Here is a 14,613-nt window from a genome sequence, read left to right as displayed (position 1 = left end):
TGAAGGAAAAATAAAATAAAAAATAAAATTTAAGTGAAAAATTATATTTTATTTTTGATTCCCACTTATTTTTTCTTTCTAAATTGAGAGGAAAATATTGAAATTTATAAATATATTTCTACTTTTTATATATATATTTTTAAATTTAGAGATAAAATGATAATAAGTTTATTATTAATAAAATAAATATCTCTCTAATATTTTTTCCCTATGAAAAAAAATTATTTTCCTGTTATTATCATTTTTTTGTTTTCCGCTTATTTTTCTACAACAAAGCGATAAGCATGGCTTTATCGAAGCTTGTTTACAATCGGTAATAAAACAATAATAATTTCAGGTTGTTGGAAAAAAAAAATTACCAAAAAAAAAAAAGAAAATTAAAGGAAAAAAAAATCGACAGGCCACAAATCAGTTTCTCCGTCAATATATGGTGGGTCCCATGAGTTACACACTACTTGTACATGAAGAACTAGACAATAAAAACTTGTACTTTGTGTGTAGCCTTGGAGTATGAACCTTTGGGTGTGCAACTGTGCATGACTTCCCAATGAAGTTGTTTCCTCTTGACGTCAGTCTGAATTCTTGAAGAATTCTACTAGTCTGCTCCAAATCAAACGCCTTGTCAAATAATTCGTGCTTTTAATATAATGGGAAGTGGTGATTGAAGCTAAAAGATCACTACTCACTATCATTATCTAGTTTCTGCTTTTAATCTTTTATCAAGAAGAACACATCAGTAAGTCATTTGGGTTCTGTTCCTTTTCCATTTTCCATTAAAAAGCCCAAATTTTGATACCCATTTCTCTGTTTGAGGTATTCTGACAGAAGGTTGGTACTCATTGCTTCTTTTTGGATTATGGGTTAACAAATGTTTGATGTTTTCTTTTTTAGTCTTCTCTTATATAGTCATTTTGACATGCATTTGCTTATGTTTTCCTTGGTGTTTGCTTTGCTTTCTGTTTTACTTCTCAAAATTTGAACTTTTAGCTTAGTTCATATTAATAGTTGTTGTTTCTGAGGCATCATCCATCATGGGAAGAAACTTATCATTTAGTGGGTTTTTTCTCCAATTCTCAATGGCTAAAATTGGAAATGGATGATGTTGGAATCTATGTGTCTCATTTATAATCAACATTTGGTTTTTGAATTTCATTTCCTGTTCATTTTGGGTTGTGCTGCGTCATGCATTCTGATTACTCTTTTCTCTTAACCAAGCAAATATATCAGGATTGTTTCTGATGGTGATCTGGATGCTTATAAAACTAATCAAAATTTGCATGTTTAAATAAAAAGTTATGGTTTTTGGATCAATGTGGGTAATAATTTTGTTATTATTTGATTCTACTAAGTTTACAGAAACAATGTAGGCATTTATTGACACAAGCAACCTCTGCATTTTCTGGTTTCTATATGAAAGTGTGAAGATTTGTTAGATTTTGATGTTTTGGTAAATTTTCCGGTATACTTCCTTGCCAGTAAAGTAAGTACATTCTAGTTGTGTTTTTATGAGTAGTTTAGTCAGCTTTATATAGATGTTCAAATGTGACCAATCATTATCAAGTTCATGTGCATTAGTACTTATTTTTCAATGTACTCGGTGTTTGATCAATGTTAGCAACTTTTCTGTTACTGGCATCAATTTTCTGCTATATACTTGTGGTTGCAATATGGAATTTGTCCATTTCATCATTCTCTTACAAGTGTATTGTATGATTACCCTACAGCCTCTAATTACCACTGGAGTCTTTTTATTTTTTTAATTTATTTTAGATGCAAGGTATGCTTAGTTCTTTCATGTTTGATGATTATCTCAGGTACAATATTGCTGTTGGCATTGACTTAATGATGGGTACGGTTAAAAAGGATAATTGGGATGACGAGTACTCTATTATTGGTGACAAGGGTGAGATTGGTTTCATTGATTTTGAGGATGATAAATCCATTTGTAATTATGATCCTGATGAAGAAGGGTCAGTTGTTATATCTGTCCCATTTCCTTTTGTAAGAGGGAAGCCTCAATCTATTATTGTAGGTGAAACTTCAAAGTATTCAATTACCATAGCAAACACTGCTAGTGACCCTGTGGAGCTTTGGGGTGTTAGGATTTTTTGCTCAAATCCTGCAGATTCATTTACTTTATCTCTTTTAGAACCTCCATCAGCCAATTCAAAGGTGGAAAATGTCCGTGGCTTCTTGGAGTCATATTCTATTGAGGATAGAGTACTTCAGCCACACCAAACACTAACTATTTGGTTATCTTGTAAACCAAAGGAAATGGGATTGTACACCTCCGTGTTGCATTTTGATGTAGGTGATGATAGGATCGAACGTGTTGTTTTTCTGTTGGCTGAAGATAAAGTCTCTCAGTCTCTGGCTTCTAACAGGCCTTATTCAAGAACTCCAAGAAGAAAACAGTTTGTCATGGACGAATATGCATTTTCATCACGCCCTGCAAAGTCTCATCCTGTCAAGGCAATGGTCCGAGGAATTAAATTTAAGCTTCCTGAATTTCCAATCCCAAGGGATGCAAGAGAGTTGCTGGAGAATAAGCGAGTTCCTGATGTTCTTATGGAAGGTTTGAATAGGAAGAACTATGCTTCTTTTTTCAGTGCATTGCTCATAATGGAAGAACTACATTTGGAGGTAACCCTTGGTGATTAATCAGTTAAGCTAGTTACTATATGATGCTCTTCTTTTATGTTTATTCCGAAATTGTTTATTTTTGCTTCAGAAAGAAATGAGGTGTCATGACATGGAGTTTATCGGCATGAGAAGGAAAGGGGCTCAACTTCTGGCTTTGGAGGTCCCGGGGCTTGCTGAGAGAAGGCCTTCACTTGTACATGGTGATTATGTTTTCGTGAAGCTTGCATCCAGCACAACTGCCAACACTGTTCATAAGGTTTGTTTCTATTTTTACAAGAAATATGTTATCATGTGGAAGTATTTGTACATTCTAGAATTTATAGAACATCTACAAACCATAGTGTGTTATGTGTTGGACTGTTCTCTGTGAAGGACACAAATTGAATCAGAACATTTCTTTTATGATGGCTGGTTATGTTGCTTTTTCCCTCTTCCATTTTCTAAAGACTATTAGGAGAAAGAGGATCATTTATGCTTTTGGCATGTACATTGCAAAAAATTAACCATTTTATTGTATTATTGCTTTAGAAACAGTATAATCATTCTGTTTTCAGGGATGCATTTATCGTGTTGAAGCTGATGAAGTGCTTCTGAGATTTACCAAGGATCTTCATGCATGTCACCAGAATGGGAATTTGTATAATGTTCGGTTTGCATATAATAGGGTGAATATAAGGAGGTTGTATCAAGCAGTTGAAGCAGCAGAGAACTTAGAGCCTGATCTTCTCTTTCCGTCTCAATCTACCAGGAGGAGATTGATTACAACAGCAAGATTTGTGCCTTTTACTAGCAGTCTGAATGCAGAGCAAATGCATTCTGTGCAAATGATCCTGGGTTGTGAAGGTGCTCCTCCCTACGTAATCTATGGGCCTCCGGGTACTGGAAAAACCATGACACTGGTGGAAGCGGTATTACAAGTATATGCAACAAGAAAGGATGGTAGAATTCTTGTGTGTGCTGCTTCAAACAGTGCAGCAGATCACATACTAGAAAAAGTCATCAGTCATGAGGTTGCTAAAGTTAAAGAGAATGAACTTTTTCGGTTAAATGCCTCTAGTCGACCTTATGAAGATCTTCAGCCTGATCATATTCGCTTTTGCTATTCTGTTGATTCAATTTTCAAATGCCCTCCACTTGATGCCTTGATCAAATATAGGATCGTGATTTCTACATATACGTGTTCATTGCTACTGCATGCAGAAGGTATTGGTCGTGGTCATTTCTCTCATATTTTCTTGGATGAGTCTGGCCAAGCTTCAGAGCCAGAAAGCATGGTTCCTATATCTAGCTTTTGCCAAAGGAATACTGTTGTTGTTCTGGCAGGTGATCCAAAGCAACTTGGTCCTGTTGTGTATTCCAAAGATGCTGAGGCATTTGGATTAGGAAAATCTTATCTCCAAAGGTTGTTTGAATGTGAATTTTACCAAAATGAAGATGAAGGTTTTGTAACAAAATTAGTGAGGAATTATCGATGCCACCCAACAATTCTGCACCTCCCATCTAAGCTATTCTACAAGGGGGAGTTACTTGCATGTAAAGAAGACACTTCTTCCTCCTTAAGTTCTGACATGGCTCTTCTTCCTAGCAAAGAATTTCCTGTTCTATTTGTTGGCATTCAAGGCTGTGATGAGAGGGAAGGCAATAATCCATCATGGTTTAACCGAATTGAGGCAAGCAAGGTTGTTGAAATTATAAGGAAGCTGAGAGAAAGTACAGATATAAATGAGACTGATATTGGGGTAATAACACCTTATCGACAACAAGTCCAGAAGATCAAAAAGGCACTTGAAACTTGGGAAATGTTGGATGTGAAGGTTGGGAGCGTCGAACAATTTCAAGGACAAGAGAGAGAGGTCATTATTGTATCTTGTGTGAGGTCAACCGTCAAGCACAATAACTTTGACAGAACTTATTGTCTGGGTTTCCTCAGCAACCCAAAGAGATTTAATGTTTCAATTACCCGAGCTAGATCTTTGCTTATCATTGTTGGCAATCCACACATTATCAATAAGGTACTTGCATAATCTACTCCAGATAGTCCAAAGCTAATATACATGGTTTTGCTGCCCACCCTTTCTGTTGATTCAAGCCTATAATTATCATTACTGTTTACGTACATGAACTTCCAGAGTTATCTCTTGGCTTCTTGCATTTTCTTTGCTCAGCTTATTCATGCATTGGCTTATCTTAATGATGCTTATCAGGATTTGCAGACTCTTTAGGCATTGAGCAAAGTTATGCAATTATATTTATGTCCCATTTGTGGTCTTTCTTATCAACAGCATTTGTATAATAACTAACAGCATTCTCTTCTTTTTGATTCGCAAAGATCATGGAATGACTGAATTCTTCATTTGCCAGGATCCGTACTGGGAAGAGCTTTTGTGGTATTGTGTGGATAACAACTCCTACAAAGGCTGCCCTCTCCCTGAAAGGCCTATTCCAGGGAGAGGCTTGAATTGTGAAACAGGGGATTCTTATGTCTCAACATCCCGAAGTAGGGACATCGTTCCAGAAACTCTGCGGGCTGTCACCAATGAAGCCGAATGTTTAGATGGTTGGAAGTAATTTCCTCACTTTATCAGGATTTCTGCTTTTTTGGTTTGTAGGAATTGGGACAATATTTTAGGTTGCTTTGTTTCTCTGTTAGAACTGCATGAAATCCCACATCGGATAAATAAATTTGATTGGCATATGGTCGGATCTATAAGTAGAAGTTGGAACTCACAATGAAACATACTTACCTGGACGGGGTCAATGGGTGATCAAGAAGGCTCATGGCCTAGGTCAGTGACTTCCATTGCACTTGGGAGGGGTGCTGTCCTAAGGTCTCCCCAAGTGGGAGAGCCTACGTCATAATTTGTGGCAGTGGGGGCCTGCGTTCGCGCGGCCCCTTCCAATCTTACTGTCAAAGGTTGTTATGTTCAATTGTCCATCTTAACGTGGGCTTAATTTCTGTTTCTCTTCTATTTTCCATGTTAAAAGTGGGCTTAGGTCTGGTTCTCTATAAAGACCACGAGCAAGTTTGCGCGTGGCTTAGTTTCGTGGGTAGGAATGATAATAGAGAACTTTTGCAAAGATTATTGAAACCTAAATTTAATAAACAAATTTAAGTATTCATAGCCCGAGTTTATTGAATTTTGTATATTTAATTAATAATTTATACACCAAATTTATTTTATCAAGAGCTGATCGGAGCATATATTCAAAAATCCTGATTTTTAAAATTCCTAATGCTTGTGATCCTTGTTTATGGGCATGTATGCAAGAACATCTCAAACTGATATTTAGGGGAAAAGGCCTGTCTAAATTCAGCAATGTAGACACTAAAATAAAATTAATGATGTTGATTTTTATGAGTTCAGTATCTTATTAAAATTAATCACAAGTTAAATGATTAATATTATAACTAAAAATATATTCCGAAATGAAGCGTTCAGGCAATTCTGCAGTTGAGATGCATTGCATGTGAAGGTTGAAGAGGTTCCTAGTTCAATAGCTGCTCTTATTGTTAATGATGCTCAGATCCTTTAATGAAAGTTCGTTATTCTATTTATGTAAGAAATATATTCCATCTGCCATTTGACTTCTCAATATATAGAGGACGTGGTTCTGTTGTGGATATAAGCGAAAGGGCAGCATCCCACATCGGATAAAAATGAAAGTGCAGCAAAGCGCGTGACTATAAAAATAAGCATGATTTTTAGGCGGCTCTCACAAATCTGTCCGCAGGGTTGGCAACCGAGCAGAATGATAAGACATCACATGAGACAAATTCTTTTAATTTGAATTTTACGTATTAATATCATATATTATAAACATTCACATTCAAATTCAAATTAATAGTTGATAAATTATTTTTTTATATATAATCACATTATTATTTGAAAATTTAATTTTAATTTTAATTCAAATTCAACGCCTTTTAATACATATATTACAGAGTTCAATTCCATCTACATCAAGATGTACATAAAAAGGGCTTCTACATTTTTTGGGTGGAAGCAGCAAACATCCATTCTCTCCTCTTCTTGTTTTCCTTTATCTAAAGTTCATGTGCTAGCCTCACCGAATGCAAAACAACCACGAATGTCTCCTTATCCACAATTGACGAATTGAGACGTTTCAAGGTGTAGAATTTACAGAGATCTCCTGCTGCAGAGGTGAGCTTGGTTGTTCAAGATGTGCAGGGACAACAAGCCGCTGCAAGGGCTTGAGAGCTACTGCAAGCTGTGCAAAGGATGGACGCAAGTTCGGATCACTGAGGAACAACCATCATGCCATAAACAGCAATCAGTAAAGTGAATTCACATTTAGAGAACGAAGATTACTAAGAGCAATTTACAAATTCCCCTTTTAACTTACGTCTGCCAACATTCTAAAATTATCCTTGCAACTAAGGGATCAACATCCTTGGGGATTTCAAGGCGACGATTCTGGAAACCAACAGCTCCAACAACTTGCATTGGGTTCATTCCACTCCATGGCAATCTTAGCGTTGCAAGCTCCCAAAGAATGACTCCAAAACTATATACATCACACCTGTTCATTCGGCACAAGCACAGGTTACTTGGTATAATGGTCCTACAAACTCATCAATTTCTAGCCTAATAGAGCATTTAAGAAACAGATGTATTTCAATTTTGCATGAAGCTTAAGCAAGTAAAAAAAAAAAAAAAAGTGAACTTGAAATTGCAAAAACATAAATCAGCAACTTACTTCTCATTTGACGGTTCATTTCGGAGAACTTCTGGTGCCATCCACTCAGGCTAACAAAGCAAAGATATTCAATCAGAAAAAGGAATCAAGGTAAGATGAAGATTTGAACTATACATTCTTTGTCAACAAAAAGATACATATAGGATGAAGATATCAGATTCTCACTGTTCCTGCAGTTGATTTGGATGACAAAAAGGTGTTATGCTTCAAGCGTGACAACCCAAAATCACAAACCTGCAAGTGAAATGGAGCAGTCTGTAATAAGGTGCTTGCTCAAAACAACAAATTGTAAATGCAAACTATCATTTGCTGCTTCCTAATTATATTTTCACCTTCCAAGCAGGACGTCTTTTAGGGGGTTTTGGGGGGGGGGGGGGGGAGGAGATGTTGGTGTGGGTTGTGGGGGAAGAAGAAATGAGTTCTTAAGAAGAAGGGCCAAATATACAAACAACTTCATTGCACCATTCTAAACAATTATAACTCCAATTCCAAACTAAACAAGCCAAACAATGTCTCAGCTTGATCAGCAAAAATTAATAGGCCTAATATAGATTCAAAACAACCACCAGGTGTAAACATGACTTCAAGTGTCACAAAGAGTGTAAAATTATTGCCACCCATAACAGCCTGATGTTTTAGAGAATATTCATATGAAACAATGATTACGCCGAGAAGAAATAGATGCCAATGAATCAACAAAGTAAAAGCTCCACGTACCTTGACATTCCAGTTTTTATCTACCAAAAGATTTGGTGACTTTAAATCCCGGTGAACGATTGTTGGCGTACTAGTATGCAAGCAATTCATACCCCTTGCCTGCAACAGGCACAAATATTTGAATCCAACACAAAGGTGTTGAATGCAGATCAGAAAGAACAAGTTTAAAAATCTCATACCACATCAAGAGCCATCTTTATTCTACGCTTCTCGTCAATTTGACAATGGGGACGGTGAAGAATCCGGTATAAACTTCCTCTAGCAAGGCAAACATCATTGAAACAACTTTGCTAACAGACCAAATTCGTAAATATGGAAATGGAATAAACATGAAGCACACACAAGCAAAATTGTAGAGCTACTAGCAATTTCTACAGCTCCGGCACAGAATTGAACTGACTAAGAAGATATGATCAAGAAAATGAAGGCACAAAATTATTACCTAGGAAGAAACTCTGTAATGATAGAGAGGTTTGGAGGGCGTGTAACAGCACCCATAAAGAGGACAACATTTGGATTGCGCAATCTCCGCATTATTCGCACCTTACACCAAATAGTAAAATCATAGTTCCAGGGTCAATAATTTTGGAATAAGATAAATAATCCATATCAGAGAAGAGAATTATCATGCATATCCAACACTAATTTATTGCTTACTTCTCTTTTAAATTCAGCTAAAGCAGCACCTGAGAAATCTTGGTCTAAGAATTTCTTCACGGCAACCTCCTGCAAGTTCAACAACAATGGACCAGCCAAAAGTAAGAACTGGAAAATCTTGTTCCTCCAAAAATTTCTAAAAGATTAATATATCTAAGGCAGAAAATCAGCAGTGTCAAGTATGTGTCCAAGAAGTTAGTGCAGACAAGATTTTTGCTATTATAGAAACTAATGATAAAACCTAGAAGCATTACACATTTCCAAAGATTTAACTCAAAATCGTTTAGAATGGAGAAAGAAAATCCATATAGCTGACCCCATGTTCTTAGGATAAAAGCTTAGTTGAGTTGAGTTGAGTTGAGAAGCTAATAATAAAGAGTTTTTTTCTAAGCACATACAAATTAACTAAAATATATGTTCAATACTCAAATACATGGGGTTCTTCCCTCCAAATAAAACAAACATTTTAAATGCTAAATCTATCACTGTGAACTAGCAAATGGAAACCAAGTTAGGAAGAACAAAGAGACTGGTAAAAGAGAGTGAACAACAAATCAAGTAAGAAGGGAGTAAGATAAGGGCAGAATGTCAAAAAAAAAAAGAGGTAAAAGAGATTTTCAAAACCTCATTAACTAATGTTAGTTATAAATATAACTCCAGAAAGTAATAATTGAAGTAAATGCAGGAAAATTCAAGCTCACCGTGCCATTCCAATCAGCATGATAAACCTCTCCATATGAACCTGCTCACAAGAAAATGTGAAACAAAATTATACTGGGAGAGAGAGAGATTAAGGAACCAAAATATGTTGAGATGCTGTGCAAACATTGGATAAAATTAATGCTCATCCCATTATAACTATAAAAGTATTCCACCTGTAGCTGCATTAGAATCGTAAGATACACAAGTTACTTCTTGCCAAAGGAACGACCATTCTACCATGCAAAATGGCCTCCACCTCAAAAGAAATAAGGGCCTGAATTGCTTTTTTATTTCAAAAGATGCTTTACAGGGAACTGGAGAAACAAATTTGTTCAAGGGGAAATAATCTAGAGAGAGAATTCATTTTTACTTTCAGAATAATTTGTGGCATGAGAACTATGAACAAAACGAAAGACAAACTATAGCCTAATTTCGCAAAACAAGATTACCATAAAAACTTAGTAAGACTGATCATGTTGAGAGAATACTTCATATTATGTACACATGCATATTTCACATTACTTGTGTTCACTTTTATAATATTAAGGTGAGATGCACATATTTTTTTTGCAAAACAGCATTGGCCATAATAAAAGCACAATCGGTAATCATCATACAGAAACCTCATCAGCCAAATGCATTACCTAGTCCAATCCTCTCTCCAATAACCAGATCTTCCCAAGGAATTTCGCATTCACCCACATCTACATCGTCAAAAATTTGATCAATCCTGCTCGTGGAGGAATCAATTGATGAGCTAGGACTTTCTGGTTCCTTTAGTTTCAGATTGGTCCCCAAAAATCTGTCATAAGTGCACTTTCTCCGATCAAAGCCAATTTCATTATTTTCATCATCTTTAACTATGACTCCTGCATCATTTGTGAAATTCTTTGCATCCCTCGGCTTTTCTTCTTTAACCTCAACTAAAGGAGACTTATAGCATTGATTCATGCCAGGTGCCAAAGCTGGCGAGTTACCACTCAAAGAATTCATAGCATCACCACCTCTACTGGATGTATTCAAATTACTGGATGACTTGAGGCCCTGAGAATAAACCTTCTCGGGAATAGTAGAGCTGGTAGAAGCTAATGACGACTGATTATAATTATTTGGTTCCTGATTAATTCTTGGAAAGAGACCGTCCATATAATCATATTCTTTTTTCCTGGGGACTTCATTGCATGCATATCGATTCTTCCACATCAATGGCACAGGGGGTCGACCAGGAAGGGGATTATTTTTCTGCCCTTTAAAGTCCTCAACTTTGTTCTCAGCATGTTTGTTGTGTATGAAACTTTTTCCAGTTCCTTTGATCTGGAAAGGATTAAGTTCTGAAAAAAGGATTTTCGAATCCTCTGAGCTATTTTGACTATATGGAACAACATTAACATTCATCCTCACAGTATCACCTATTCCTTGGGCTCCACGACTACCCTTGTACAGAGAAGACCCAATAATTGAGGAGGAAATATTATCATGTTGATTAGAAGGAGCTGCTCTACTAGACATACCAGAAGAACCAACACCAACATCACTATTAGCACCAGAGAATGATGCTGAGGACTCCACACTGTCAGCACTTAACCTTCTATCCAGAGGCAAACTACCATCCACTGAAGAGTTCTGACTACTGCCTTCACCAGATAATGGCTTTGATCCAGCATAAAGAATTCCAGATTCATTAGAAGCATGAAGACCAGATATCCTACTAGTTTTTGGATTATATGATCTAAAGGTAGTGTCCTTCACACTTAGAACATCAGCCGGTAAAAGTGTCCCTGGATCTGCCATGAGATCAACCAAAAACTCCCTGAAGGAAGAAATTTATATTTTAGAAGTAAAAACAACGGGAAATAGGTCTGACCTATTGGCCAAACTCCAACATATGCACAAACACATAAATTCAAATGCAGTTCATATGGCATGAATTCTTAATAAAACATCAGAGACTAAATCAAATGGCTCCCACAAAATCGTGCAATTATGAGATGTTTGTTCAATACGACAGTTTTGGGATCTTAAGTTACTTGGCCATAAGAGAGAAATTAGCGGAAAACTGTAAAGTAAAATGGATTTGCTCCAGGAAACACAAACACGCAATTGTGAGATAAGAAGGGTAGGTGAGAGGAGGCAAATGTCAGCATATATGAAGAAGATGCAATATGTTGCGTCCTCTACAATAGGCAACCACCCATTTTGTGTGAAGGCCAGACTAGCTCAATTCAATTAAATAAAAAAGAGCTCTGATCCCTTGATCTTTGCCACAAGCATCTTGTTTCTAACATTTCATGCCTAAACTTGAATGCCCCCCTTCAGCTCAAGGCACAAAAAAAAAAAAAAAGCAGTAAACTAAACAAGAAATAATAGATGCTTCCCTCAAAAACTGATAAGAATCTTAAGAAACAACCACAGCAAAAGAATATCATGTCAACACAATTCTAAGAGAAATGATAAGGATGTTAAGAAAAGTAGAGAAATTTGACTAACTGAACCATCAGTTCTAACAAGTAACCTAGGAAAACAAAGACAGGGAAGTTGTAATTTCTTCCACCATTTTATTTGCCTTTCCAATAACTATACCCAAAAATCAGTATGCGATGTTGAGGTACTTCACAACTAATGCAGCCTTTCATATATTTCCTATGACTTGGTTCACTACATTTAGCGGTTGCAGTCTGAAGTTTGTGTTTGACTGTCGATTTTAGTAAGTCAAAATGGGAAATATTGAAAAAGCAATATGAAATCATACCTAACCGATATAAAATTATGGTGAAGTTACATTAGAAAAATCCATACAAGACTACTGTGAAGTTGCACTATAAAAAAAGCAACATACACATACAAAAATGAGGGTAAAATCATCAATTAAAATTTATAGTCAGTCATAGAAAGTTATACACAATAAATAAATAAGTACATAAAAATGTCCAATAATAACAAGCAACAACCTTTCATCTTCCAACTTTATTATGTTGATAGCATCATCTTCAATGCCAGTGTAATGACTACCCTTCACCAATCGACAAGGTAATCTTATATTGTCCGCCAATACCTACATCCAGTGTGAGAAAGATAATAAATATAAAGAATCCATATAAAAAACTAAGTACCAAAAGAGTTTGGCCAGACAAAACCATGCAGAGACTAGTCACTGATGAATTAATCCTGACCTTAAAAAGTAAAGCTCGATGCCGAGACAAACCAATATTTATGGACCCAATAGGCAACACACTTGTGTGAAGGGATGTCCTCAACTCTGTGCTTCTTTCCATCCACCTTGCCAACATTATGTTAGCATCCTTTACTGGCCCACCCATATGTCCTGTAACAAGTTCAGCTAGCCGCTGTACCAAAATAACAACATCTGTAGCAGGGCAATCTAGAGCAATACATTGAGCAACTTGTACCATCTCTTCCAATGCAGGATCAATTGTTCGGTTGATTATCACTGCTTCAGAACCAGAGCTCCCAAGGCTTGTTTCTAGATCTGTGAGAGATGGCATTTTCCCTTGGACTGCTGGACTTGTGGAGAACACATCATAAAAACCATCCATTACTTTCTCCTCATAATCAAGAACATTATATTCCTGGTAAACCAATATAACATAAGGCAAGGGAGATAGAAGCAAGATAATATTATAGGATAGCATCATATGTGAGCAATACAAAGTTGGGCACTGTCAGCATTTAGAGGCGTCTTAAATAAGATTGGGGCAAATTACAGTCATGCCACACATTTCTGCGATTGCTATAGACACTCATAAAACGATTCATTACTTCTCCTCATAATCAAGCACATTAAATTTGTGGTGTACCAATCCAACACAATTCAAGGAAAAAGAAGTGAGATCACTTATTCATTAGAATCATATATGAGACGCACAAAACCCTAATTCCAGTCAATTCAATACATAATTGTAGTTCAATTACAAAATTCAACTTGAAGAAGAGTCCACAATACTTACCCAATACTGCCTTGACAAGGCCTCCGAAGCAGCCTCTCCCTTTTCCCTCCCCACATCGATCCGATGATGATGATTCCCTCCCAAGCTCAATAGCGTCGCCGCTCGGATCTGATCCTTCTCGGGATCATCCCTAAACTCTGAATTGGACGCGCTGATCGCCAACGCTAGCTGCACCTGGAAGTCCTCCTCGGAAGAGAAGTAGTCCGTACGACTAGTAGAATTATTCGCCGCGGATGAAATCGTTGAACCAGTGACAGTGGACGCCGGCGATGAAGACGTTGACGGAGGGCTAGCGGGAGCGTTTCCGGGGGGATTACGTTGATTGGAGGTGTAGAGTGGCGAGGGAGTGGTCTCGTTTGATCGATGTGGGCCATGTGGCTCGTGGTTACTCCCTAAGTGTAGCTTCTTGAAAATGTGCTTCATTTTTCCTCTTTCTATCTCTGTGCTTTCCCTCGCTTTCTTTTCCTTGGCCTTCTTCTTCCTCTGCTATAATTTTACACTATTATTTTATTAATTTTCCCTCAGTTTCTTTCACTTTCCCTCACTTTCTCTCCGTGTCTGCTGTTTGGCTCTGAGGCTGAAAACATTGGAACCTCGAGAAAGGAAAGTAAGAAGTGCCTGTAATGGGAGGGAAAAACATAGGGGACTTGTATCGTTTATATTGGCAGATAACAAAAAGGGCTTGCCCTTTCTTTTAATTACTAATATGCCGCTTAACGTGGAATATCTACGTTGACGGGGTCAGCGAGAAGGGACGTAGTTGCTTACCTGGCGATGAGGCCCACTTGAAGGTGACACTTGGCTTTGCTAAGGTCTTGATAGAGTCGTGAGGCTTAAGATGTCCCAAGTCAAATGAGAACCAATTTAACAATGATTATATTAAATATTTATATTTAAATTTATGTTTTTTTTTTATATATTTTTTAATTAATTATATATATATAAATAAATATTTAATTTAATAATTATTAAATTTATTTTCATGTTTAAAATTATATCAATCAGAAATTTTTTTAATCAAAGGATAAAGAGGTAGACTCATATTTTATTAGTCAATTATATATATTTAATCACTAAATTAAATCAAACTACTAACATATATAAATGAGGTAATAGTTAATAAATTATACGATAATTTTTTTTATTATAAAAATAATTAAATTTAAATAAATAATAAGGTTTGAATGTAAAATCTCCTTATTTCTCATAT

At 36.4% G+C, this 14,613-nt stretch overlaps 2 protein-coding genes and 1 non-coding gene across 6 annotated transcripts; 2 read left to right on the top strand and 1 right to left on the bottom strand.

Annotated features, from left to right (window-relative positions):
- The first annotated feature begins 482 nt into the window (after positions 1-482).
- Positions 483-5,543, top strand: LOC110662607 (probable RNA helicase SDE3). 2 transcript variants are annotated; one of them, XM_021821650.2, is made up of 5 exons: positions 483-828; positions 1,815-2,643; positions 2,732-2,899; positions 3,198-4,655; positions 5,005-5,543. In XM_021821650.2, the coding sequence occupies exons 2-5, from the start codon at positions 1,843-1,845 to the stop codon at positions 5,209-5,211; spliced, it is 2,634 nt and encodes an 877-aa protein (XP_021677342.2). In that variant the 5' UTR covers positions 483-828; positions 1,815-1,842; the 3' UTR covers positions 5,212-5,543. The 2 variants fall into 2 exon arrangements, with proteins under 2 accessions (XP_021677342.2, XP_021677343.2); XM_021821651.2 differs by having other exon boundaries at positions 484-736.
- On the top strand, positions 5,380-5,540 carry LOC131178814 (U1 spliceosomal RNA). Its single transcript, XR_009147823.1, has one exon. It is a non-coding gene; the product is annotated as a U1 spliceosomal RNA (small nuclear RNA).
- Positions 5,544-6,520: 977 nt separating the features above from the next.
- Positions 6,521-14,042, bottom strand: LOC110662606 (serine/threonine-protein kinase EDR1). 3 transcript variants are annotated; one of them, XM_058144515.1, is made up of 13 exons: positions 13,404-14,041; positions 12,609-13,025; positions 12,387-12,490; positions 10,083-11,248; positions 9,438-9,478; positions 8,737-8,805; positions 8,522-8,622; positions 8,259-8,337; positions 8,080-8,178; positions 7,528-7,596; positions 7,363-7,412; positions 7,009-7,185; positions 6,521-6,904 (listed from the first exon to the last, which is right to left on the bottom strand). In XM_058144515.1, exons 1-13 carry the CDS (start codon positions 13,824-13,826, stop codon positions 6,769-6,771), a joined length of 2,931 nt encoding a protein of 976 aa, XP_058000498.1. In that variant the 5' UTR covers positions 13,827-14,041; the 3' UTR covers positions 6,521-6,768. The 3 variants fall into 3 exon arrangements, 2 of the variants coding, with proteins under 2 accessions (XP_058000498.1, XP_058000499.1); XM_058144516.1 differs by having other exon boundaries at positions 12,609-12,955; positions 13,404-13,544; XR_009147759.1 differs by lacking the exons at positions 6,521-6,904; positions 7,009-7,185; positions 7,363-7,412 and having other exon boundaries at positions 7,550-7,596; positions 8,259-8,369; positions 13,404-14,042.
- Positions 14,043-14,613: the final 571 nt, after the last annotated feature.

The sequence above is a fragment of the Hevea brasiliensis genome, chromosome 3, assembly GCF_030052815.1.
Source record: "Hevea brasiliensis isolate MT/VB/25A 57/8 chromosome 3, ASM3005281v1, whole genome shotgun sequence".
NCBI lineage: Eukaryota > Viridiplantae > Streptophyta > Magnoliopsida > Malpighiales > Euphorbiaceae > Hevea > Hevea brasiliensis.
The sequence above is the reverse complement of the archived record's forward strand: the minus strand, read 5'-3'. Positions and strand labels throughout refer to the sequence as shown.

Bases quoted from the DNA above. Each gene is read 5' to 3' on its own strand.
- LOC110662606 (XM_058144515.1), bottom strand. From the start codon at position 13,826: ATGAAGCACATTTTCAAGAAGCTACACTTAGGGAGTAACCACGAGCCA. The intron at 8,623-8,736 runs GTAAGCAATAAA...ATTTGGTGTAAG, and splicing joins TAGCTGAATTTAAAAGAGAA to GTGCGAATAATGCGGAGATT. The intron at 6,905-7,008 runs GTAAGTTAAAAG...GTTGTTCCTCAG, and splicing joins ATTTTAGAATGTTGGCAGAC to TGATCCGAACTTGCGTCCAT.
- LOC110662607 (XM_021821650.2), top strand. From the start codon at position 1,843: ATGATGGGTACGGTTAAAAAGGATAATTGGGATGACGAGTACTCTATT. The intron at 2,644-2,731 runs GTAACCCTTGGT...TTTTTGCTTCAG, and splicing joins TGGAAGAACTACATTTGGAG to AAAGAAATGAGGTGTCATGA. The intron at 2,900-3,197 runs GTTTGTTTCTAT...TTCTGTTTTCAG, and splicing joins CTGCCAACACTGTTCATAAG to GGATGCATTTATCGTGTTGA.